Genomic DNA, 23413 nt, shown 5'->3' on the forward strand with positions numbered 1-23413 from the left:
ATATTATATATTAATACCTTTTAGGTTAAAGTTATTATTAAAGTTATTAAGTTATTAATCTATTATTATATTATTTAATAGATATAAAATACTAGCTACTTACCTCACTACTACTCTCTTTATATAAAGTAAGGTTCCTATAACCTTAGTAACTAAAGCTACTATAATAAAAGAAAAGTTATTTATACCTTATTTACCTTATCTTTATCTCTCTTAAGACCTCTATATCTTCTAATACTAAGTATAGTACTTCTATATTCATACTTTAGGTTATATCTATTAGGGTTACTTAGTCCTTTTCCATATCTGCACCTTACTGTATATTGTACCTCGACTATGTATGATATGGGAGGGCAACGACAGGGGACTCGGCCATTGGGTTGGGTGCGTGCGACGAGGGCTCCAGACTGTTGCCGAGACTACGGGGGAACCCCTGTCCCTTGAATCGAATCGTTGGCCATCGGACAGCGAACTGACCTGAGAGTGAGACTACGAACACCGTTAGCTCTATCGTGGGCTGTAGCTTGGCGGTCCTCGAATCGGAGCAGACCGTCAGGCGGTGGGCAGGCGGTGGACAGGCGAGCCACGTCGACGATGACAGCCGTCAGCCGTCGGTGTGGGATCTCATCGAGGTGGACGAGCAATCTAGCCCGCCCCATGTTGGATGAAGGCGAGAAATTTTTTTGACTGCAGGGCCAACCATCACATCGCGAAAACGGGAGGCTGGGGCAATGGGGAAGAACAAGGCTAGCGGCCTTCCTGTCCCGGCTTGGTTCCGTGGTTGTGAGGTGCCCGTACGAATCTCATGTGTGGATGGAGCAACGAGTTTTGCATGTGGGTGTAAGTAGCAAGTTCACATCTGTGCGGATCTTGGAACGACGTGTTACAACTTACAATAGATCAATTGGCTGATTATGATGATGTCTCGAAACTCGCAGTAAGGCAGGCACCTTCATCAAGCCGCTCGTCCCATAGCCCTGGTTGTTTTAATCCCTTTGTACCTGCAACTCACATTGCTACCATAGGGCCGCTCGTTGGCCGCATTTCCGCAAGTCGTGCCCAGCCCAGCGTGCTTGACCATGCCGCAATACAATGGAAGCTAGAGCTAAGGATTCGGTGAACACCACACACGTGTGTAAGGTAAGGTAGGGATGGACCAGACAGCTGCCGCCCTGAATCGACCTGGGCAACTGGGGCCAGTGTCAATGTCAATGCCAGTGCCAGCCACCCAGTGCCAGTGCCGCCGTCTGAGCCAGGTCTCTCCCGTCTAGTGATACTGTGCTGCGTACCTACCTAGGCTCGCATGTCTTTAGGTCGGCCCGGCGGCTTGGCGTTGGCAGCCACACGCGCCGACCTGTTGACTGAGGCGGGCGAATCGTCTCGGATTTGCACAGCTTGATTTCCTGGAAGAAGGGGGAAACAGGATGGTGCCTTTCGATACCGAGCATTGTTGTAACTCAATGACGCCGCATTGCAGTCGCGAGTTGAAAAAGCACAGGCTCCAGGGTGCCACATGCATAGAACATATGTCTTGTGGAAAACCTGATCCAATTATGCTTCACGACTACCAACATATAGTATGACAGGTTCGAGAACTCGGATTGGGTTAATACTAGGGGCTTCAATGTCTTCGTCTCGCCCGAAAGTAGCGAGGAAGACGTGATACAATTGCAGGAACATAATGGACCTAGGTGGTGACACAGGCGCCGAGGTCTTAGGCGCCGGCGCAGGCCCGGGGACTAGGTGCTAGACCAGGACGAGCTCGCGGTCGCGGCAAGTCGAGATATGTAGAGGGAGCGCAGAGGGAGAACCAGGCCAGAAGGTCAGTCTGTGGCCACAATCAGTGGACGAGAGGGAAATGAAGGTAAGAGAATGAAGCTAAGGTATGGATGGCATGCTATTGCATGGTGCGTTACACTTGTCGTGTTAGTGCACCGTAGTGGCCGACGGTCCAGCACCAGGTCCAGCTTGTCAATCATGGGCCATGGCGCATAACAAAGCTATGAAATTATGGACATATTACCTCGACTTCAAATTGCTTTTTCCTTGCCGAGCCATCGCCGTTGATCCTGCTCTTATTTGGTCTTGCGAGAGGTTGAATTGGCAGTGGAGAGGCTAGTCGACTCAAGGTCCCGGGGTTTTCGGCGTTGCCTTACCACACTGTACCCGCATTGCATTGCGACTTCTTAGAATGCTGACGTTGGTTCCGAGGTGATGGGGGGGGGGGGGGTCNGGGGGGGGGGGGGGGGGGGGGGGGGGGGTCTCGTCATAACGGGAAGCGAAGAGGGTAAGGAATAAGGATGGAGCCCAGAGGCGAACTCCTCCACGATGTGGCGGCTCAAGCTGCACCTCAAATACCTAGATGTTGTCCACCACTTGCTGCATGCTCCTCATTCATCCAGCAACATCGGACGAGCATCGTCTTTTGCAGCACCTTGAATAGCACCGTTGCCCCTACCAGCGCCAGTCACAGATCCCTGATGAGCGATAGACGGTAGAACATACTATGCAGTAGTACTGAGATGAAAAGAACACCCATCCAGTACGGCAAAAGGGAAGAGCGGTATCCGTGATCTGATCCGGTACCTACACACTACTTTCCAGGGCTAGCAGCGCATCAACGATTTCCTTGAGTTTTGCTGGGAGACAGACACGGGGCGCGACGACAGCAGAGAGAGGAGTTCAAGAGGAGGAGGGGAACAGCACAAAAAAAACAAAAAAACAAAAAAAAAAAAAAAGAGAGGAACAAGAGGAAGCTTCACACAGGGTGACAGAGTGGCCGGGGTCAAATTACTCTGTACACTTTTTGGAAAGGCTCCACCAATTGTGTTCGCATGCTTGGAAGGCCTTCGTCCCAAAGATACATCGTCCAATCACGACGCGTGCAGCCGCTTGTCGGGAGAGCCAATAGGTCTAGCGTCATCAGGCGGGGGATCCGTTTTATTACCCTCGTCTCTTTCCAGTTTGATGCGCCATGCCCTGTATCTTGGGGCACGTACCATGTCGCAACGTGCCTGCCCACCCTCTTCCTCGTCTTTCCATGTCTCGCTCACACCCTCTCATCCTCGTAAATCTTCCACGGCTGAGGTCAATTGCTCGTCGCATGGCAGGGCACGTCGAAGGTTGCAAGGGCAGGCCCCATGGCCAGTCGCTCCTGTCCCTGTTCCTGCCTTAGCATCCCGGCGGTATAACTGGAAGAGAGCCCGTACCACGACCAGGTGTCCCAAAGGCCTCCACTCCCTACCAAGTTCCAAGGTTGGCTTATATTGTCCCGCTGCCCACTGCGGCCGCCTTTGCTATTCTCTTCTGCGCCTTTTCCGTTCCGTCCGTTGCGCCTGCTGCACCCGGTTTGCCTACCTCTGCCTGCCCGTTTTGAACCACCACTGAAGTGCACTCGCCACTACTTCGCGTTTACCGTCGCCGTCGCAACATCGACCCAACACCCCCCGCGAATTCGCCTTGCGTTGTATCGGGGTCGTCTAAGAATCTTACTTACCCTCTTCTTTCATCGACAGCTAGTAAAAGGCAGAAAGAAAAAGAAAGAAAAAGAAAGAGACAGAGGGAGAGAGAGAGAGAGAGAGAGAGAGAGAGAAAGCGCCGCGAGTGTCGTGTTAAGAGGGGGAAAGTCGTCGCATCGCCGTTAAGTGAAGAATTTAATACGAGACTTCGAAACCAGGAGGGAGAATCCACAACCACCACAACCACCACCGCAACCACCAGTACAAAGACTGAATCTACCTTCCTCAGACATCTTTGTACACAATCCTGGAGGATCGGGTTGCATTGCGAACGACGGTTACCATCTGCCCTTCTCAACCTCGTCCGAGGCTCCATGACCAAGTTTACAACACAGCCCTAATACTAGCTCCAAAAGCCGCCGGGTCGAAACATCGAAGCCACTGTTTGACGTGACACGACGCGGTTGGCGAACCGTTGGGTTGAAAGGAAAACAAAATCCAAAACACTGGCATTTCAGCCGTTGAACTCTGCCGCAAACGTCCGTCACAATGGGTTCGACACAATTCGGCAACTTCTACGTAGGTTCCGTCCATTGACTGATAACTCTCTGCCGGGCGTGGTGGCATTTTGAACAGTCCGACTTCCCGCTCATGCTGACCATTTCCACAGAACTTTTGCCGGGATTCAACGCTGCCCGTCTGCAATGTGTGTAGTACCACAGCTTGTGCCTCCATCCCTGACACGGCGTGCGTTGACGGTCTAACACGACATGTTTAGGTGCTTTCCGACAATCACAGCCAGGACGGACCATGGGGCGGTTGCCAATTGACAGGAATTCCTCTCAGTGGCGGTCGCAAGCTGGGCAACCTAGGCTCTGTTTTGCTTTGCTTCATCGCCATCCTCACGGCAGGTTATTTGTATTTCCGATCAGAGCGGAAAAAGGCCGCTGTCGGCCGGAGGTAAGCTTTCGGCACTGTTTGCGCATCGCGCTTGTGCTCCTTTTTTGCAACCAAAAGTACTGATTTACCATTCAGGGAAATGCAACTGTTCCTGATCGCATTTGGCATCCTGCAATTATGCGAGATTTTCACCGTTGGAGACTTCCCTCTGGCTGATAACGTTCGAATCGTAAGTGTCACGGCCAAATCTTCTACGGTGAGGTGCGTAGGCTAACATATGCCAAGGCATTCACTGGCATTCACATTGGCATGATAATTGCGGCCACTTGGATCTTGATGCTCAATGCTGTTGTTGGCTACCAGATCGTCGACGATGGAACGCCGTTGTCTATGGGTCTCATCCTTGGTTCCGCCTTGATACTCTTCGGAGGCACGCTATACATCACACTCGACACTGGTTTACACTGGACCGGATACTGGGACACGTCTTATCAGTCGCCCCCCAACCGCCACATTGCTCTCTACATTCTGTATCAATTGGCACCTCTCGTCTTTCTCGTTGCCTTCTTCGTACTTGAGGCCATACTCGTCGTTCGCATCCTCGGTGAGATGCGACCTATGATCTACCTGACGGCTGCCTTGTTGCTATTCGCCATCGGCCAAATTTTCAACTACGTTGTCAGCTCCCATATCTGCAATGGCACTTCGGGTAAGATTGACGGCGCCCTCTTTGAAACGCTCTTCACCCTTTTGGCCGTCGTGACGGTATGGATCTTCTGGTCCAGCATCACCGAAGACGACTGGCCAATGCCTGTCGGAAACGCATACCCTTAGAGCAGAGATAAGGGACACTCACTGACAGGTCTGGGGGGAGCCGAGGGCCTCAAGCTTCACCGCCATCATAACGGGAAATACGACTTGTGTCGGAAGAGGGGCCCGGCATAGATGGAGCCTTAATGATGTTATAGCAACCCGACGGTCACTCACCCCAATGGCAACGCCCACCACGGATATCGCGTCTCGAAGGTTGCTTCAGAATCCCGCTGTATCTCAGCCTACCAACTAAGATACCCATAGCTCTCTGCCGTCCAGGCTGGGATCAGGCACTTTGGTGTTTCCCGAAGTACGGATGACAACGTACCAAAGGAACCATTGGGAAACGACAGCGGAAGATCAGACCGCGATGCGGTCATGATCATGGAGAGACAATCCATCGAGATCCCGGTTATACTTTTCCAGTCATTCTTTCACGAATGACCATTGAGGCTAGACTATTCGCACGAACATTTGATTTGAAGGCATGAGACACGCATGGCGGTTTTTTATTTTTATTTTTTTTATTTCTTCTATAATTCGATTCCCCAACCATCGACGGAGTTTGGATACGGTACTAGGCAGATCGGCTGCCTGACGCGCTGCCATGAGAGTAGTGAACGACGTCTTCTCGAGCTGTGTGCGAAGATGGCAGTTGGGTGGTTGTAAAAGTGGTTTCCCCTAGTCTCGCTTGGATGCATTATGACGGACGCACGCTCGCCTGTCGATTACTGTACAGCGCATGGCCTTTGATATTTTACGCAGTTATACCCAGACGAAGCGACTAATGTATAAGAAGTCGAATGACTGAATTGACATATTGAAGCCTGTCGGGTCACCTTCCATAATAGATCGAGGAGAAACCCCTCTAATTTTCTCTGGGAGTGACTTGTGACGATGACGTTTGCACTGCCTACTATGCAGACCGGAAGCCCCGTCGACGAAGATTTGGCACCCAGGAATCATTACGTGCCTAATTCCGGCAGCAGTTAGCAGACAACACAAGAGAACGATAATAGGCGCAGATGCAAAGCAGTAGAACAATGATTACGGATGCGAAGAAAAACACCGAATTCACTTGTGTTTTGGGTCACGTCTCTGCTGAGGGTCGCCAACATGGAATTCGGGCATGTGAAGCAAGCTGGCAAGGGTTGTGCACTTGGCCAGCTTTGATTGGCTGTTGGGGTCAGCGCAGGGCCTAAACTACAAGGCTGCGATCTTTTTCGCCGCAGCCTTGCGATCCTGTTTGCTCATTTCGTCCAACAACGACAACTCGCGAAAAAGTGCGGCGTTCGTGCTCGCCTTTCAAACGAATGCTAGGATTGAACCTGAAACCTCCATGAGAATTACCTATTCAAATCCACTAGCTCACACGCACCCCGAAACTACCCAAACATCCCTCCGTCTAGCGATCCCGACCGACGCCATTTACCATGGCCGACTCCGACGGCGAGTACGTTGAGGACATATCCGATGACGATCTCCACGATCATCGGGTAACCAACGCCAACGGCGCAGGCGGAAAACCCGGGAAAGCGCGCGGCAAGAAAGGCAAGGGTGGACACTCCAAGGCGCGGTGGGAGGACGTCAAGCGCAGTTGGGAGGAAGTTACAGAGGGCGCCGACGGCAGCCTTGCGGTTGGTGCAAGTCTTGAGGCTGAAAAGAGGAGGAGGTTGCTCAAAGATACGACGCCGTTACAGCGGGGAATTATTCGACATCTGGTACTCGTATTGGACATGTCATTCGCCATGACAGAGAAGGATATGCTACCCAATCGCTACCGCGTCACTTGGGCATACGCGGCAGATTTCGTCAAAGAGTACTTCGAGCAGAACCCTATCTCCCAACTTGGAATCATTGGGATGCGAGATGGTGTTGCTCTTAGAATCAGCGACATGAGTGGCAATCCCACCGACCACCTTGAGAAGCTCAAGTCCTTCGAGGGGCAAGACCCATCAGGCAACCCCAGCTTACAGAACGCCCTCGAGATGTGTCGCGGTGCACTTTTGTACGTGCAACCTCCCGCTCTTCTGGTTTGGGACATCCACTGACTGGCTGAATCATAGTCACGCCCCTTCGCATGGCACCCGCGAGGTGCTCGTGGTTTTCGGCGCTCTGCTCTCTTCCGATCCCGCTGATATTCACGAAACGATATCTTCTCTTATAACCGATCGTATCCGCGTCTCTGTCGTCGGTCTTGCCGCGCAGGTTGCCATCTGTGCCGAGCTTTGCAGCCGGACAAACTCCGGTGATGACACTCAGTACAGTGTTTGTATGAACGATGCCCACTTCAGAGATCTACTCCTCGCTGCCACCACCCCGCCCGTCACCCGCACCGCTGCGCAGAGCACTGCATCCTTGCTCATGATAGGATTTCCATCAAGAACACTCGTTCGGGGTGAGGCCACCGCCATTTGCGCTTGCCACAACAAGCCCGCTCGTGAAGGCTACCTCTGCACTCGTTGCAGCACCCGTGTGTGTCGCCTACCCATCGAATGCCCAGCGTGCGGTCTGACACTCATTTTATCCACCCACCTCGCTCGCTCGTATCATCATCTATTCCCACTTCGAAACTGGGTCGAGGTACCATGGGCCAAGGCCGGAGGTTCCAAGGCCTGCTACGCTTGTCTCACGGCCTTCCCAGAACCGCCTAAGGCCTCTAAGAAGAGGGACAAGGAAAAAGCGAACGACATTGACGGGGTGCCTACAACAACGCCAATGGCTCCGACTCCAGTGGCACCATCTGAGCTAAAAGGGGTCAGCGAAAGCGGCCGATATGCCTGCACTGTGTGCAACAGCCACTTCTGCATCGACTGCGATGTATACGCTCATGAGGTTATCCACAATTGCCCCGGCTGTCAGAGTGGAACCCGAGGAGCGAGGATGGATGACGTTGTTGCGACCAATGGGGTACATGAGCATCAGCTAAATGGGACGGCAATGGCTGTCGACGCATGAGAAAGTATCACGATAGGACTGGAGGGTTGGCACAAGATACGAGAGAACGGATGAAGGTGCAACGGATACAATCCGGCAAACATTTAATAATAAGCCCATGCTACTATACACAGCTAATGAAGAAATGCAATCACCTCCTTATTTGTGCATTTCAGTTCTAGCGACTCGAAATCATCCCCTGCACTGTTGTGCTGCGACAGGCAGGGTTTTCTGCGCCAACGCAGCATGCTTTACAAGTTCCCACGCTCAGCCTGCTCGCGCTCAATTGCTTCGAACAGACTTTTGAAGTTGCCGGCGCCGAAGCCCTCAAATTGGTTCCGCTGAATGATCTCAATGAAGACAGTAGGCCGATCCATCAGCGGCTTGGTGAACAATTGCAGTAGGTAGCCTTGCTCGTCGTAGTCGATGAGAATGTTGAGGGCCTCGATGGTGGCCAGGTCCTCTTTGAGTTCCCAGTTACGTTTCTCCGTCTTGAGTCGGTGGCGCATAGTATCGTAGTATGTGGAAGGAACGGCGATGAACTCAACACCGCGGGCACGCATTGCCGACACGGTTTCGATAATGTTCGGAGTCAGTAGGGCAATGTGTTGCACACCTGGCCCCGAATTGAATACGACGTATTCCTCAATTTGCGATTTCTTCTTGCCGGGAGCCGGCTCGTTTATGGGCATTTTGACGAGGTTGTTGGCTGACGACATTACGATAGAGTTCAAAGCGGAGAATTCTGTGCAAATCTGAGAGTCGTCCACAGACCAGAAGCGGTGGAAGGAAAGGCATTGCTCATAAAAGGCACACGCCGCGACCATTTCATTCCAGGACTGGTTGCCAACGCAGTGGTCGATGCGGGCCAAGGGGGCCACGGGTAGGGCAATGGAGGAAGTCGACGGCTTTGCGGCGCGGAAGCCAGGAAGGAATGGTCCTTTGTAGTTGCCCCTAGAAATGAGGGTGTGGGTGGTATCGCCGTAGGTGCAGATGACGGCCGTCAACACATCGCCATGGTCAGGGTCGGTAAGGACGATAGGGGGCTGGATCGACCGAGCGCCTTCCTGGACAGCTTTATTGTACACGCCCTCGACGTTGTCGACCTCAAAAGCGACGTCCTTTACGGCGTCGCCATGCTTTTCGAGGTGGGCATGAATCTCGCGCAGGAGCTTGCGCTCCGCGTCAGAGATGGACTCATCCTCGGGCAGGTGGGCGGAAGACCTCACGGGGGATGTGAAGACGAAGCGGACGTTGTTGTTGGCGATGGCGTATGACGCGATGTACCTGCTGCCAGTCTCGAGTCCCTTGTACGCGACGGTTTTGAACCCAAAGAGATTATTGTAGTAAGAAGCAGCCTGCTTCGCATTGCCCACCCACCAGGTTACGTGGTCGTAGCCCCGGAAATTGGGGGGCGGATGCTGCACTGCAAGGCCATCGCCGAGGTCTGTCGATGCCGGATAGGCGGCGGTCTGTGGCGGGGAGTTTGTGATTGCAGAAGGGGACATTGACACTCAGCGGTTTTCGGGGGGGAGGAGACCTAATGTCACAAGCGTAAATATGAATGGATGCTGGTTCGTGTGGTGAGATTTTCTGAATCGATCTTATGTTGGTAGCGGATGTCGGGGTGAGAGAGCGAAAGGAAATAGATGTCGTCGTGCCTGGTACACGCCCTCCATATAAGTACTTGGAAACACGACATGCTTGATGAACCTTAAACAACATAACGAGGACGGACTTCCGCTCACAAGCAACGGGATATTGTGTTGCCTTGCATTCCACGGCGCATACTGGGCGGCTCCAAATGCAGCAAATCCAACGCCTGTTAGTGGCTATTTCCGGGGTCGGGTCTCCTCTGATCCAATGTCTGGCCCGGCACACATTCGTGCTGGGCGCCATCCTCTCGCCTCGATCCTTAGCAGATGGTGCCGAAAGTGGAAGGAGAGGTTGGCGGCGGGTTGAGCAGAACCGTGCAATGTTGAAGATGTAATCGCGTGCGGAAACTCGCCGGCCGAGCAGATGGCCGTGGTGAGCCGAGATAAGCCGTCCCTGGCCGGACCATGTGCGCGGCGCGGCTTGACGGTCCCCACCATGGTTCGGATGCTCCAGGCTATGCCCGCTATCCCAACGGGTACTTGCCTCGAACAAAGGATGTCAGAGCTATAGCAGTCGCAGCCGCTGTTTCCGACACTCTCTGGTAAACCGAGGGTTGGTACAATGTGTGTGTGCGTGCGGGCGCGCGTTACCCACCACAAATGACGGCATTGCTTATCGCTTCTCCTTTGAAACCCTTCCATAGCCGTTGATGTGCGGAATGTTCAGACGCGCTTCGGCTACCCGCTGCATCCGCCCCAGCACCATTGTCTGATAAGTCTCCTGGGGTTGCCGCGCAAGTTGTCAAGTGTTCCCAGTGCAAGGTCCATAAACAGTCGGGCATTCGGGTAACCCTCTCGCAACAACAGGTTATCAACTTATACTGAGCCAGCTCCCCAAGAAAAAGACGAACGGCATACTTTGGGATTGATAGCTACCTTCAACAAATACCAATAAAATGGCGGCCGTGGGATTGAGCCAGCACGACGTCAATGTGCTCGACAAGATCAAAGATCCTGAATCCGATCCCTCAGCCAACATCCTGCTCGATCCGTCGCTTCCTCGCGACCCTCAAATCACCGACACATCCGTCTACGAGCGTGTCATCCAGAAAGAGAGGGAGATTATCCTGTCTATGCAGCAGCTGGAGCTCCAAATGGCTGGCTTGAGACCAAAGACTTCGATTGAGCCAGTCCAGGAGTACAGGGCTCTCTTGTCGAAGCTGGAGGGTTTCATCTCCGAGTACCCCAACTATGCCAGCGCGAGAAACAACCGTGTACAGGCACTTCGACGCCTTTATGGGGACACCTTGCTACTGGCAGAGGCGCCTGTAACCAGTCAGCGGCTCGTTAAGCATCCTGATGTTGCTGAATTGAGCCTCCAAGCCAAGGTCGCCCTGGAAGACATTGAGAGATCCATCGTGCTTCTGACACCCCGTACAATTCACGGCGCCATGTCGCCTCAAGCGGCGAAGACCTTGTCTCTTGCCTATACACAGCGAGCAGCCATATACCACATGACCGCAAAGCTGGTGCCCCGCTTCAAGGTGCGAGTGGACGAGGGAAGAGGTGAGAGTAACTGGAGCAAACTTGAATTCGAGGAGGCGGCGTCGCGCGACTTTGCTTTGGGCGGCAGATACGGAAATGACATAGCCAAAGGTTTGGCAGTCAGCACAAACCCAACGGCGAAGCTGTGTGGCCAGATGGTCCGAGAGGCGATGAAGAAGGAGTATGGCCCTTCATTCGATGATTAAAGATATACAGATATAGATCGTAAGGCATTGCGTCTCAATGAACCAGGTTGTACTGCTGTGCATCGCGTTTTCTCCCTTGAGCTCTCGTCATGATATGCAGAAATTCAGATTCAAGAGGAAGACTTGGGCGTTCTCAGTCGCCTGTGTGACACGCGCTAGAGTCAGTCCAGTCCACGAAGAGAGGCAGAAGCTATCTTATTCAACAATAGGAAATGACATGCCTCTGGGCAGCGGCGATAGTCTCCTGAGTCGTCCTGCCTTTCTCTTTTTCCTCACGATTGATTCGCGTGGCAGCAGCACCGAGACCAATAACCAGTGCGAATACGGGGTCTGCGACCTTTGAGATAATGTAGGCTGGAGGGGCGGCCATTGTGTGCAAGAAGGGATAGCCTTGAGCTTTAGTGTGGAAAGTGACTGCGAGTAGAAATGTAGTGTGTCGTCGTTGTCGAGCCACGGGAACTGGTGCAAAGAACAGCGTCGACCCAAGGCGCCCTGCCCAGGTACCTACCTACCCAGAGTAGTGTTGCCTTACAGAGACAGCACAGACGCTCGGACACGACCGCGGCGGGCGGGGTGGGACAAAGGTCGGGGGAGATCATAGTCACATGATCGAGCACGTGCCTTTAGGTCGAAAATCACCCACACGTCGCAGTCGAAATTTCAATTTCGCGCTACAACGAACATTCAGGCAAGCGGTCCGTCGACAATCTCACCTCAGTACGCCCAAAGCCCCGACAACGCAGGTCACCATGAAGTTCCTTAAGGTCGGCAGAGTCGCCATCATCACCCACGGCCGCTACGCCGGCAAGAAGGTACGATCTCAGAACGAATACCTTTGAGCAGCGCACGCAATTCCTCCTGTCGAGGGGGATGGAAATTTCACGTCGCCGGACGGAGATGGGAGGTACCGGGTGGGGGATGTGCATCGCGAAGACGAAACAAAAGAGGAGGACTGCGATCGATCAAAGCTCTTTCGACGACCCCGACGACGACGCTGAAATTTCCAATACCGCTCGACTGGGAGATATTGCTGTTCAACGTGGACACGAGACCAGACAGTGCTGACGTCCGTTTTTTTCTTCTTTTTTAGGTCGTCATCATCCAGCCTGTCGACTCCGGCAACAAGGCTCACCCCTTCGGCCACGCCCTCGTCGCCGGAATCGAGCGCTACCCTTCCAAGATCACCCGCCGCATGTCCAAGACCCGCCAGGAGAAGCGCAACAAGATTAAGCCCTTCGTCAAGCTTGTCAACTACAACCACTTGATGCCCACTCGCTACACTCTTGAGCTCGAGGGCCTCAAGGGCGTCGTCTCCAACGACACCTTCAAGGAGGTCACCCAGCGTGAGGACGCCAAGAAGACGGTGAAGAAGGTTCTGGAGGAGCGTTACACGAGCGGCAAGAACAGATGGTTCTTCACGCCTCTGAGTATGTGATACCTTACCGTCCGTCATGGGCATTGTGCATGGCATCGCCTCGGTTGAAGGGTGACAAATGCGCATGAGCACCTGGCTAACTCGCAATAGGATTTTAAAAAGGGAATCCGTTTCTGCAATCGTCAACAGGTCGGGGAGTTGGGCTGGCTTGTAAAGAGCATCAATTGGCATCTGAGGTCCTCGGTTTAAGGGCTCCCAATGAGAAACCATTGAAATCAAGACGTTTGCCTGTGATACCTCAAAAGGTGTGGATTGTGTTACTGTGACCGAAGAGAGTGATAGAAAGGTCTTTGATGACTGGTGGGCACAATTCAGCCCTCGGCCGTGGGAGACGGCCACGATCAATGAAAATGAACACCTCAAGCAAGCCAAATTCAGTCTCTCATCTGTCATCGTTCGTGAATGCTGCTCATCACGCACTTGGCAACCGACCCCACTGTCTCGGTAGCTCAAGGTCGACCTCTAGTGTGTTCCAATGGTTTGCAGCAACCCGCGGCATGCACACGCCTAAAGTTTGCATAGGCTTGGTGCAAGACGGGATTTTTGGGTACAGCTCCATGCCATATTTTACGGAGCGGCATGCGCCGTAGAATATCGAACCCCTTCAAAGAGGCCACCTCCAGCATGACTTTGCTGAAGCAACCACACATACTTCGTGTGGCTCTACCGTCTCTGCAGTCGTCATCACCATCTCTTGTCATTATCTTCAACGTCGTGGCTATTTCTACTTTGTACTTTTATCAACTCTACGGGTTCTGAGTGCAGACCGAACATGGGGGGAGATTAGCAGTCGGTTTGCGAAACATCAACCAGGGCTTTTTGCTGCATACCAGCACATTGCGCCTCGACATGCACACTGCATCACGTAGAACCCTGGACATGTTGGTTCAAGTTTTGTATCATTGCGTACGTACACGTCTATATCCTTCGCCGTCTAGAGTACATCAGATTAGAACTTCATGATGAGAGCCATGCAACCTAGACCCTCTGCGCTCTGCGCCTTTGCTCTATAGCTGTACACAGGGTAGTTTCCCAAACAAACGTTCCGATCTCCTCCGGATTAAAAAGAAATGGGGTCAATGGGCGCAGGATGAAGAGAAGCTCGTAATATGTACTCTGGACAGGGTAATTTCGTCGCGGAAGAGAATCTGGTATCGTCACATCTCTACGCTTACAAGTAGGAAATGGTAGGCCAAGGAGGTTGCGTCTATCCTGTGACCTACGCCCTGCTGCTGCCGAAGTGGCTGTTGACTTCGTTGATCAGGTTGTGGGGGTCGTACTCGGGGGCGTATGTGGGGGCCAGGCCACCGAGCAGCGTGAAGAGGACGAAAGCAGAGAGCACAATAATGCTGAGCTTGCGCAAGATGGGCTTGCGCTGGCCGAAGTCGGCCCACTGGCGGCCGGCCTCGCCCATATAGCCCTTGATTTGCTCGTAGCCGAGCTTGTAGTAGACCATGCCGCCGAGGGCGATGCTGTAGCCGAAGAACTGCAAACCGGTGACCTGCGTGCCCCAAATCATCATTGACGCAACGACTAGCATGACGTCCTTAAGAACACCGCAGAGGGTCAGGACCAAAGAAGATGTCTTGCCGATCTGTTGATTCTGGTAAGCACGTGAATGTTTCCTTGATGCGCACGAGCACTTACCAAGAAAACGACGGAGACGTTCAACAAGAAAGCGCAGAGTCCGTTCAAGAAGAAGGTGAAGAGTCCGACGTTGTAAACCTGTTCCATGCTGACCTTGGGAATTTCCCATACGAGGGCAACAGCCAAGTTCATGACAGCACAGACGGGAGCGAAGTAGTAGACAGACACAAGGGGGTCCATCTTGAAGTCGGCAGAGCTGAGCAGGCGCTGGACCATGGTGAGCCGCAGGGCCTCGAAGATGACACCACCAATCTGGTAAATGACACCGATCCAAACGAACTTGATCTCTCCCATCGAGGCAATAATGACACCGACAACGATGATGGAGACGTTGAGGAAAACCTTGAGGTTGGGCTGGGAGACACCAAGGGCCCATCCAGACAACAGAACGGCGACGGGTGTGGTGGCCTGTGATTGTTAGCGGTTGGGTATTTGATGTCGGACTATAGAATTCCTACTTTGAGCATTTGGATGAAGGCAACGGAGAGATACAGGTAGGTCAGGTTGCCACAGATCAAGCTCAAGCTGAAGAACACGCCGATAGGCACGATGGCCCGCATGTAGACACGACCAGTCATCTTAACCGACTTGCGTCCGTCGAGGACAGTAGTCCAGCGCGCGAGGATCTGGGTCATAATGGTCGCGAAGGTCAAGTGGTAGGTCGTCAGGATAACCGGGTAACCTGTGCTCGATTAGCCTTGTCAGCAGTGATCGCTTGGCAGAGGGATCTGGCTTACGGAAATTGAGGGTGTCGAGAATCCATTTGTTGAAGAGAATGACGGAGGAGGACAGAGAGATCCAGACGCTGGGATTGCAAGTCAGCAACACGTTGCGAAGGGCCCACTGCTTTGAACAAAGCAATCATTTGGTTCCTTCTTACATGACGTATAGCGCAGGGTGAATGGCAGCCTTGGGAGGCTGGGACTTCTCGAGGTCTGGGTTCGTCGTGGGCAAGATAGAGCCGTTTTCTCCACGAGGGACCTCGCCCGAGACGCGCGTCTTCTCGTCGGCGCCCATTGTGTCGTTAAGGTGATGCGATGTGGTGGGAGAGAGGACAGGGTGATGAGGAGGACGTCTGAGGCTAAGGTGGAGGGTCGAGGGTGGTGAAGGTGGTGAGGGCGGTGGTTGTTGGTGTTGGCGGAGCAATTTGATACAGCTCAGATGCCAAAAAAATAAAAATAAAAATAAGGACAGGACGCGCAAAACGAGAGCGAGCGAGCGGACGGGACGGCCAAGCACTCGTTAAAGGTGTCGTGGGGTAGCGACAGGTACTTTAACAATATGCAATTCGGGGGTCCCAGGGGTAAATGGTAACAGACACCGGTTTCTGGCCTGAGCCGCTACTGAACCTTGGCTAAGCACGGCTTTGGGTTGCAACTGGTGGTATCTAGGGAAGAAACGAAGAAGGGAGCCAGAAGGGAAGGCTTTGATAGCGTGGTACTCTGAGGGATCGAGTTTAAAAAGGAGGCTGCTTGAGGGTGAAGAGGGGTTTTTTTTTTTTTTCCCGCCTTGGTTCGCCTCTACGTGTTTGGTCCTTGTCCTCCGGGAAGGGGAGAGGGGGGGAAAAGGAGGAGAGTGGGAGGGGTGTGTGGGAGGCTTAGTCGGGGTGCTGGTGCAGGTGCAGCAAGATACCTATGTGTCGGCAATTATTAAAATAAAATAAAAATAAAAAGTACTAGGAAAAGGAGGGGAGGGGAAGGGAAGGGAGACGAGAGGGACAACCTTCCTTTACCTTTCCTGCCTGCTTGTGAGGTACCTGCACTCGAACTGATTGACCAGGTTCTGGGATAGCTGGGAAGAGGCGACCTTCTCCTGTTGCTCTGGCAGAGAACACGGTCTGGTTCTGGAAATTGAGGTTCACGTTGACGCGATGAAGCCCGCCCAATCCAGGATGCAACAGACAATGGACCCAGTGGAGGCACCTGCCGACCTGCATCGATGCACAGTCACCGATACTTGATGGAGTAGGCCCCGAGAGCCCCCTACAGGCCGCAAGTAGTGCCAGCCGGAGCGCTGGCCGAATGTATCTGGTACGTGAGCCACTCGGAGGGGACCACCGTGGTACGCCACCTTCTCAGGGGCTGCAATGGGCCTAATATTAGTGCTGCCAATCTTGGATAGGGGCCGCAAATCAAGCTCTGCCCGCCCACCCACGTTCTGGTCCTTGGCATTTCACCACCTCTTCATCTACAGTCCCACTAAGTCAACCCCCCGTGATATTACTTTACATGATAAAACACAGGAACTTGGAAGGTCGGAACAACATGGACGCTCATCGACCCCTCTGCGCCTTTCGCATAGATGTCTTTGATGACTAGATAGTAGCAGCGGCCCGCACATGTGGTTTCGTCTCCCAAAGGAACCTCTCCCCGGCGTCGCCTCGCCGCGGCTGTGGGCGTGAACGTGGCGTGGTTGAAAAATGCCTGCATCGGCACCAAACAGAGCCCGGCCCAAGAGATTGCCTTCCACCTCGTGCGGCTGGTCATGTTATCTATTCTCCTCATCTCTCTAGCCTGACAGAGATGCCGTTTCGTTCCCGGCCGAGCCAAGTCTTATCGAGATCCATGGCCGTCAAATACCTACCTATCACTAGCAAACGGCCGAACAAGAACAAGCTAGAAAGGCCAGCGAAGAAAAGAAACCCTCGCCCGTAATTGCTCCGAACTTATTTTGGCTCCATTCGAGCTGCTGCAGCTGTGGCAAGACTAAGGCAAGGTACCGACTTAATCAACTCCAGACCTGCGCTTGCTTTGCCAACTGGTTACAGGGACACGCTGTGGCGGCAAGGAGAGTTAATCTGATGCTCGCGGCCGAGGTTGAGGCTCGCCGTACCTTACCTGTGACTGGCAATTCTCCAATTTCATGACAGACAATGACAGGCCGTCCCAGTGGCATTCATGATCGCCAGCGAGTCCCACGAGTCGTGACTGGGTGGGACCCTTGACGTCCGGCCTGCCTGATGTCAACGCCAAATGCGAGATGCTGATCATGATGCTGAAGCTCCTCCGACGAGACACTTCCTTTGCGGACCGATTCCGTGAGGCATCTGGCTGCCCGCGTCGATACTGGCAATAACGTTCCGGGAAACGGCTGCCGGGACGAGGGATGGTGTACGATGCTTCAGACCCTCCCCCGGCACAGCTGCCGCCTTACTTATAGTGAGAATACGTGGATGGGATGCCGTCAACGACCTCGCACGCCGCACACGCCTGGCTCCTCCGACTGCCCCGACGACCCCTCTTGGTTCTCGCAGACACCAGATCGTGCGCACCGGCCGCTTGGATCATGGCCCCCGGGGGTGATACTTTGAGGCTGCCGCCTTCACTCGTAGGGCTCCATCTTCCCTTTCTAAGAGTCATCGCCCGAGACTCTCGGGCCCGTGAAAGGTTCATTCCATCTCCCGTCTTCGGTCTCACTTCAGCCTTACTCCGAACGGGTCTTGCGTGGCTGCCACACTCGCCGCACCAAGCCATGCCGTTGTACGGATACCACCGGGCCAAAACCCACCCGTGGTCGGGCCAATGCAGTGTGAGCCGCCTGCATCCATTGCCTGCCTTGCAACTGTCGCTGGCTGCGTCTCTAAATTGTAGAGCACGACTTGGATAGTTGCAAGTCAGCTGTCGCCAACATGGTCGAATCTTGCTGAATCGGCATCGATTGTCGAGCATAGTACTAATAGGGTGCACTTCCAGCGTTCTCTACTGCGGAGTAGACCGCAGCAGGTACAATGACTAAGTATCCCTCTTAAGGGGAGGTTTAAGCGTCAACCTGTATCTTCGTCATCGGACGAAAGTCAGCACAATACCAAATCAATCCTCCATTGCAGCCACAGAGGGCTCTCAAGTTACGACTTCGAATTTCGAAACCAAGCCTTCTGTCAGCGTACTTAGTTGTATGGGTAAGTAAAACCCCCAGCCACGTATCGTGGGGACTGACGGTCCCACAGGGAGCTCTGGAATAACTGCTGAATGGCCCGTCTTTTGCCTGCGATCGATGTACCGCACCTGGTCTGCTTGAGCCACAAATACCTGCACAGGGGGTAAAACTTTGGCCTGATACCGCAGTATGTACGTCTCCGCCATATTCTTCAGCTGATGCTACTGTTAATAGAAATGGCTGTTTGGAATGCGTCCTGAATCAGTGGCTGACCAAGTCGAGGTTCATGCGACGCGTCAAACCGACCCGACCGATCTACAAGAGAGATCCAGTTTGTCTGTTTCAGAGTCTTGATGAGATGGAGCCCTTATCCCTGCAAGGATGCCAGGCTGGCCTCTCGAACAATTGTCTCGTTCTGAGAATCGGCCGTCATTCGACAGAACTTCCTCGCCGCAGTGGGGGAGACACGCACCCTCACAAATATGACCACTTGCTGCAGGCCACTCCACGGGCTCTGATTTCTCTCATTAGTACTCAGCACCTGCCACCAGCACCACCACTGACGGACCGATGGGCTCGTTAGTATCTTGGTGATCGGCCCTTACAGCCTCATTTGCTACTCTGCTCCGCAGGTTAGCGGCAGGGGCAATCCCGCATTGGGATGCAAACGTCAACACAAGCGCAAAGAGGCAGCAGGGGATCCAGAACGGCGTCTGTTTGTAACAACTACCGACGGGTCGAAATTGACTCGGTCTACGGATACTGCGTACTCCATCAACATTCCAACTGGGACCCAGCGGTGACGACAACGGTCAGGATCTGACTGACGAAGGACAAAGGCGGGAAGTCTGTCTTCTTGTAGATTGCCAGACGCTCAAACCGTGGCATCTGGCCCGAGTGTCACTACCCCTGTTGTCAGTGAATGACCCTTGCTCATTTCACCAAGCTCAACCGCCCGTCCTGGTCCTCGCCCTCGCCCTCGCCCTCGTGGGGGGATGGGAGTGGCACAGAACGGCAAGACAAGCCCAGGCATGGCACGACGAGCAAGCAGAAAATAAGAAAAGGCCGAAATCAATTTCTCAAGCGACGATCTCTTGCCGAGAGGCGAGATGCAGACCACATTGCACCAACGCGGGAGACAACGATATCCCTGTCCATATCTTGATTAGCGACGCACGACGTTGATGAAAATGAGCAGATGGAACATGGGCTCTTTTTTTCTTCTTCCCCCGGTCCCGAGCAGACGATTGGAGCTCCAAGTTTCCAACTACCATCCTCATCTAAGATACCGGACCTCTGAGTTCTGAACTTGCCTTCCTTGGGTAATATGCGGGTAGAGGTGACGGGAAGACTTAAGCACACAGAAAGCACAAACGGCGCACCCGCAGTCTGACTGGCCGCCGATGTCCCGACGCCAACGTCAACATGTATTCGTAACTCGTTTCGGTCCTATCAATTCGTCGACGACTTAAGTCAACAAAGGCCGCGTACTCGACTCAGTCAGTACTCTGGAGGAATGGCCGAGTTTTCGCCAAACCGAAACGGTACCAAAGCCGGTGTTCACCCGTCCAATGCTACGCATGACTGTTGATCTTGGACTCTAGGGTTGGTGGTCTGAACAACCGAGCAAATCGAGCTTGGTTTGCATCATGGATCGATGGTCAGCTGCAGAGTGCCAGTGAAGGTGGGATTGCGTTCAATCTTAAGAGATTGCGCTGGGCAGGGTCCCGTCCTCCAGTTCGTTACAACTTATTTCGTGGATAGTTGACTCTTTCTCGCACTCTTGCTCGTGCGGCCAGGAGGGGGGGAGGGGAAAGAAAAAAAAACAGAGGAAGGGAAAGAAAAGGAGAGAGGAAAGGTCGACAGGCTGCTCCATGTCACCATGATGGTTCTCTAGCACGCAAAAGACAAACCAACAAGTTGACGTGGGACAACAGCCAAAACGAGAGAAGCCTCCATCGACCGGTCGCGCCAAACAGGCGTTGGTTCGGTAAGGTAAGGTGCCTTAGGCACCTTACCTTACCTAAGTACCTACCTAATGAGCGCTGGCAGCAGCAGCAGCAGCGGGCAAACGCGCAAACACGCTGACAGCGATGTAGCTCCCACCAAGTCTGAGCGGAATGACGGAAAACAGATGCCAGACTAGGAAATGGAGGCGAGAGAACGTGTGAGTATAGATTGGCAGTGGGTTGGGCTCGGGACATGGGACAATATTAGCGCAAGCCACATCAACAAACCCACTCCTGCACAGCTACAGGCATGATTCGGCTTGATGTTTTAGACGAGAATTACGCCGCTTGCTGTCAACGAGGAAGCGGTGTCGGCACCAAGTTGCAGAGACAGCGGTCAAGTTAGTAGGTGACGGCTTCAGGAGCAGTCAAGATCTACAACGACAAATCATTACCCCGTAACGAGCACCGATAGCCAGAAACGTTGATTGAAAGAATATGGTTGGATGACGAGCTGAGTAGGAAGGGCGGACGGGTCAAGGGTGTTTACGGGATGGACCACTCGGGTCCTTGCTTTTACAGCGGCAAGACAAGGAACCTTGCACAGGTTGCGTCGATACCTTCCTTTCCCTCGAGGTTGGTGCAGGAATTCTTGCCAACGGCTCTGCCTGTCCAGGAGGCGGTCAACAGCTGCCTTCAATCGGCTTGGCGGTCTGTCACAGAAAATGATTGCCTGGGTAGGTCAGGTCAGGGTCGGGATGAAAGGGCAAGCGTGCAACGTGACGGGGCATGCCGCATCAAGGCAGATTGGAGCTTCATCAATTGTAATGATGACTGGCCATGGGGCTGTTTGTCTTCATGTCAACGCCGGAAACCGGAAGGCTGGATGTACACCAACTTAGTGAGGTACGGACGAACGAGATTGAATGGCGATCCGGGCACCCAGTGCGGTATGGGCGAGTGTTTTGTTTCCCCGATGCGTGGGATGGGTAGGTTGTTTACTCTATATTAGTAGATTGTAGATGATGAATCCACCAGCCATCTCATTGATTCAACGGACCATGAGGGTGATGATGAGGAGCAGAAGGAGGAGAAGGCCGGGGACTGGGACTGGGACCTGAGGCGGGGATGAGGACGGGGACAGGCAGGAAATCTTCGGTTCCACGCCCCCCTACTAGTGCAATGGGAACGGGTTGACGGGTGTGTGTGCGTACGTGGTTGATGGACCATGGAGCAAGGAAAACCGGGAATTCTGGGAACGTGTCCTCGAGTCTTTGGGGAAGCGAGGGCAAGCAACCTCCACAGGTCTCCAGTTCCCAGTTTCCTGACGGCCCAGAGGGAAAAGACCAGACCAGACCAGACCAGACCGCAGCTCACTCGAGCGGAGAGACCCGTTCTCATCCCACCAGAAAAGTCGACCTGGTATGATGCTGGGTTGGACAATTGACAGTTGGTTGACTGAGTGAGCGTGGTGAGACCGGTCGCCATGGACTTTCATACAAGCAACCGAGAGATTCTGGTGTTTCTGTTTCCAAGCGTCTGTCTGGTCCATTGACAACCTGTGCTTCTCCTCTCCCTCGTCCTTTTACTTCCTTTTTTTTTTTTTTTTTTTTTTTTTTTTTTTTTCTCNTCCTTCTCCCTTCCCCTCTCCTCTCTTCCTACCCCCGGTTTTTTTTGTTTTCTTTTCCTCTCTCTCTCTCTCTTTTCCCCCCCTCGCGTATCATCTATGAAGGTCGTTTGCTCAAGGCACCTTACATGACGTCTCACAGGTACCTATGTACCTAAGGTAAGGTACGGATGGATACTTTGCCGCCTCAAACCAACCGGACACGCAGTTGCAAGTCTGTAACTACAGGTGGGCCTACAAGCTCCATTGCCTACCTAGGCAAGGCATAGTGTAAGTGCCGCTATTGGGAGGCTGGAATCGTGGTGCGAGTGTGGTTGCTGGCTGGACAAGCTTCCGGCGTCCACTGTCGTGGCTGTACACAGGTACTCACTCCCCTTACCAACATCTGTCGGCACCCCCTTCCTGCAAAACACACACATTGCCTGTGGCACTTTTTGCACACCCGCATCGCCGCTGTCTCTGGGTTGTTTCTTCTGCAACCGCATTGCAGCCCACGTCCGCTGCTGCATGGCACATGTGGCTGTCGACAGGGCAGAGCAGGGTTGAAAGAGAGGAGGATGATAATCAAGGGAGGCGGAAGCGGAAGCGGAAGCAGCGCAAGGGGGCCGGCATGGAGACACAGCTTGCCGCCGGGCCTCGCCATTGCGTTTCCCGTCGCAGTCCAAATTGCAGTGCAATGCAGCCAAGGTAGGTAAGGTAGGTATCTAGGTAAGTCGGCAGTCGCAATGTGCCCTGTTCTAATTGCCTTCTAGTCTTTGTGCTGGCTTCGGAACCTAGCTAGCTGCTCGTGCGAAATCAGTCGAGAAGCTGCCCTGGAAACAATTAGGTACTCAGGTAAGTACCCAAAGTCTAGGCATATTAGACACCGCCAAGATATTTCAAGATGCCTCTAATTAGCACGACACACGCACAATCACTCACCACCTCGCCTTGCCCAGATGATAAACCTGACAGCAGCCTCCCCTCCGCATATCGATGTCTACCTAGACACCTCACCTCACCTTCGCATGGAACATATTTAGTTACTATTGCGGCCGGTGCACCAGTTCTATGGACGGATGGTTGCTGTCGTTGTGGTGATGCTTGAATGCCTGCCTGCCCCGTACCTACCTGTGAACGTAGCAAACTTCCATGCCCAGCCTGGTGGTTCGTCATGGTAGCACCTTATCATCTGTCAGTGGGCGACCATCACCACCACCACCATGAGCACGACGCCTCATCTCCCCGTTCCTGCGGCTCCCGACCCGACCGTCCTATGGCGGTACAGGAAGGGTGGAAGGGTCTGCCGCACCTCCAGCACACCTCACCTACCTCGAAAGCAATGACCAGGGGGCCCCGCCATTACCCCTGTCCCAAGTAATAATTTTGGCCCCTCCATCACAGCAGTCGGTCCCCTTTTCTTTGGAACCAGTCGAAACCCATATC

At 53.4% G+C, this 23413-nt stretch overlaps 7 protein-coding genes across 7 annotated transcripts; 4 read left to right on the forward strand and 3 right to left on the reverse strand.

Annotated features, from left to right (window-relative positions):
• Positions 1-4007: 4007 nt before the first annotated feature.
• On the forward strand, positions 4008-5192 carry GCG54_00002090 (Chitin synthase export chaperone; the record flags this gene model as incomplete). Its single annotated transcript, XM_045402189.1, has 5 exons — positions 4008-4037; positions 4129-4164; positions 4237-4418; positions 4494-4587; positions 4644-5192. 5 exons carry the CDS (start codon positions 4008-4010, stop codon positions 5190-5192), a joined length of 891 nt encoding a protein of 296 aa, XP_045258551.1.
• A 1412-nt stretch (positions 5193-6604) lies between these two features.
• On the forward strand, positions 6605-8129 carry GCG54_00002091 (TFIIH basal transcription factor complex p47 subunit; the record flags this gene model as incomplete). The annotated part of the gene is made up of 2 exons (XM_045402190.1): positions 6605-7179; positions 7238-8129. The coding sequence occupies 2 exons, from the start codon at positions 6605-6607 to the stop codon at positions 8127-8129; spliced, it is 1467 nt and encodes a 488-aa protein (XP_045258552.1).
• A 230-nt stretch (positions 8130-8359) lies between these two features.
• Positions 8360-9616, reverse strand: GCG54_00002092 (4-hydroxyphenylpyruvate dioxygenase; the record flags this gene model as incomplete). Its single annotated transcript, XM_045402191.1, has 1 exon — positions 8360-9616. One exon carries the CDS (start codon positions 9614-9616, stop codon positions 8360-8362), a length of 1257 nt encoding a protein of 418 aa, XP_045258553.1.
• Positions 9617-10659: 1043 nt separating this feature from the next.
• GCG54_00002093 (uncharacterized protein) lies at positions 10660-11454 on the forward strand (the record flags this gene model as incomplete). The annotated part of the gene is made up of 1 exon (XM_045402192.1): positions 10660-11454. The coding sequence occupies one exon, from the start codon at positions 10660-10662 to the stop codon at positions 11452-11454; it is 795 nt and encodes a 264-aa protein (XP_045258554.1).
• Positions 11455-11653: 199 nt separating this feature from the next.
• GCG54_00002094 (uncharacterized protein) lies at positions 11654-11824 on the reverse strand (the record flags this gene model as incomplete). Its single annotated transcript, XM_045402193.1, has 1 exon — positions 11654-11824. One exon carries the CDS (start codon positions 11822-11824, stop codon positions 11654-11656), a length of 171 nt encoding a protein of 56 aa, XP_045258555.1.
• A 379-nt stretch (positions 11825-12203) lies between these two features.
• On the forward strand, positions 12204-12889 carry GCG54_00002095 (60S ribosomal protein L27-A; the record flags this gene model as incomplete). The annotated part of the gene is made up of 2 exons (XM_045402194.1): positions 12204-12266; positions 12545-12889. The coding sequence occupies 2 exons, from the start codon at positions 12204-12206 to the stop codon at positions 12887-12889; spliced, it is 408 nt and encodes a 135-aa protein (XP_045258556.1).
• A 1219-nt stretch (positions 12890-14108) lies between these two features.
• Positions 14109-15553, reverse strand: GCG54_00002096 (putative sugar phosphate/phosphate translocator; the record flags this gene model as incomplete). Its single annotated transcript, XM_045402195.1, has 5 exons — positions 14109-14492; positions 14537-14944; positions 14995-15218; positions 15274-15341; positions 15417-15553. 5 exons carry the CDS (start codon positions 15551-15553, stop codon positions 14109-14111), a joined length of 1221 nt encoding a protein of 406 aa, XP_045258557.1.
• Positions 15554-23413: the final 7860 nt, after the last annotated feature.

This window comes from Colletotrichum gloeosporioides, assembly GCF_011800055.1.
Source record: "Colletotrichum gloeosporioides strain Lc1 chromosome Unknown consensus_84, whole genome shotgun sequence".
NCBI lineage: Eukaryota > Fungi > Ascomycota > Sordariomycetes > Glomerellales > Glomerellaceae > Colletotrichum > Colletotrichum gloeosporioides.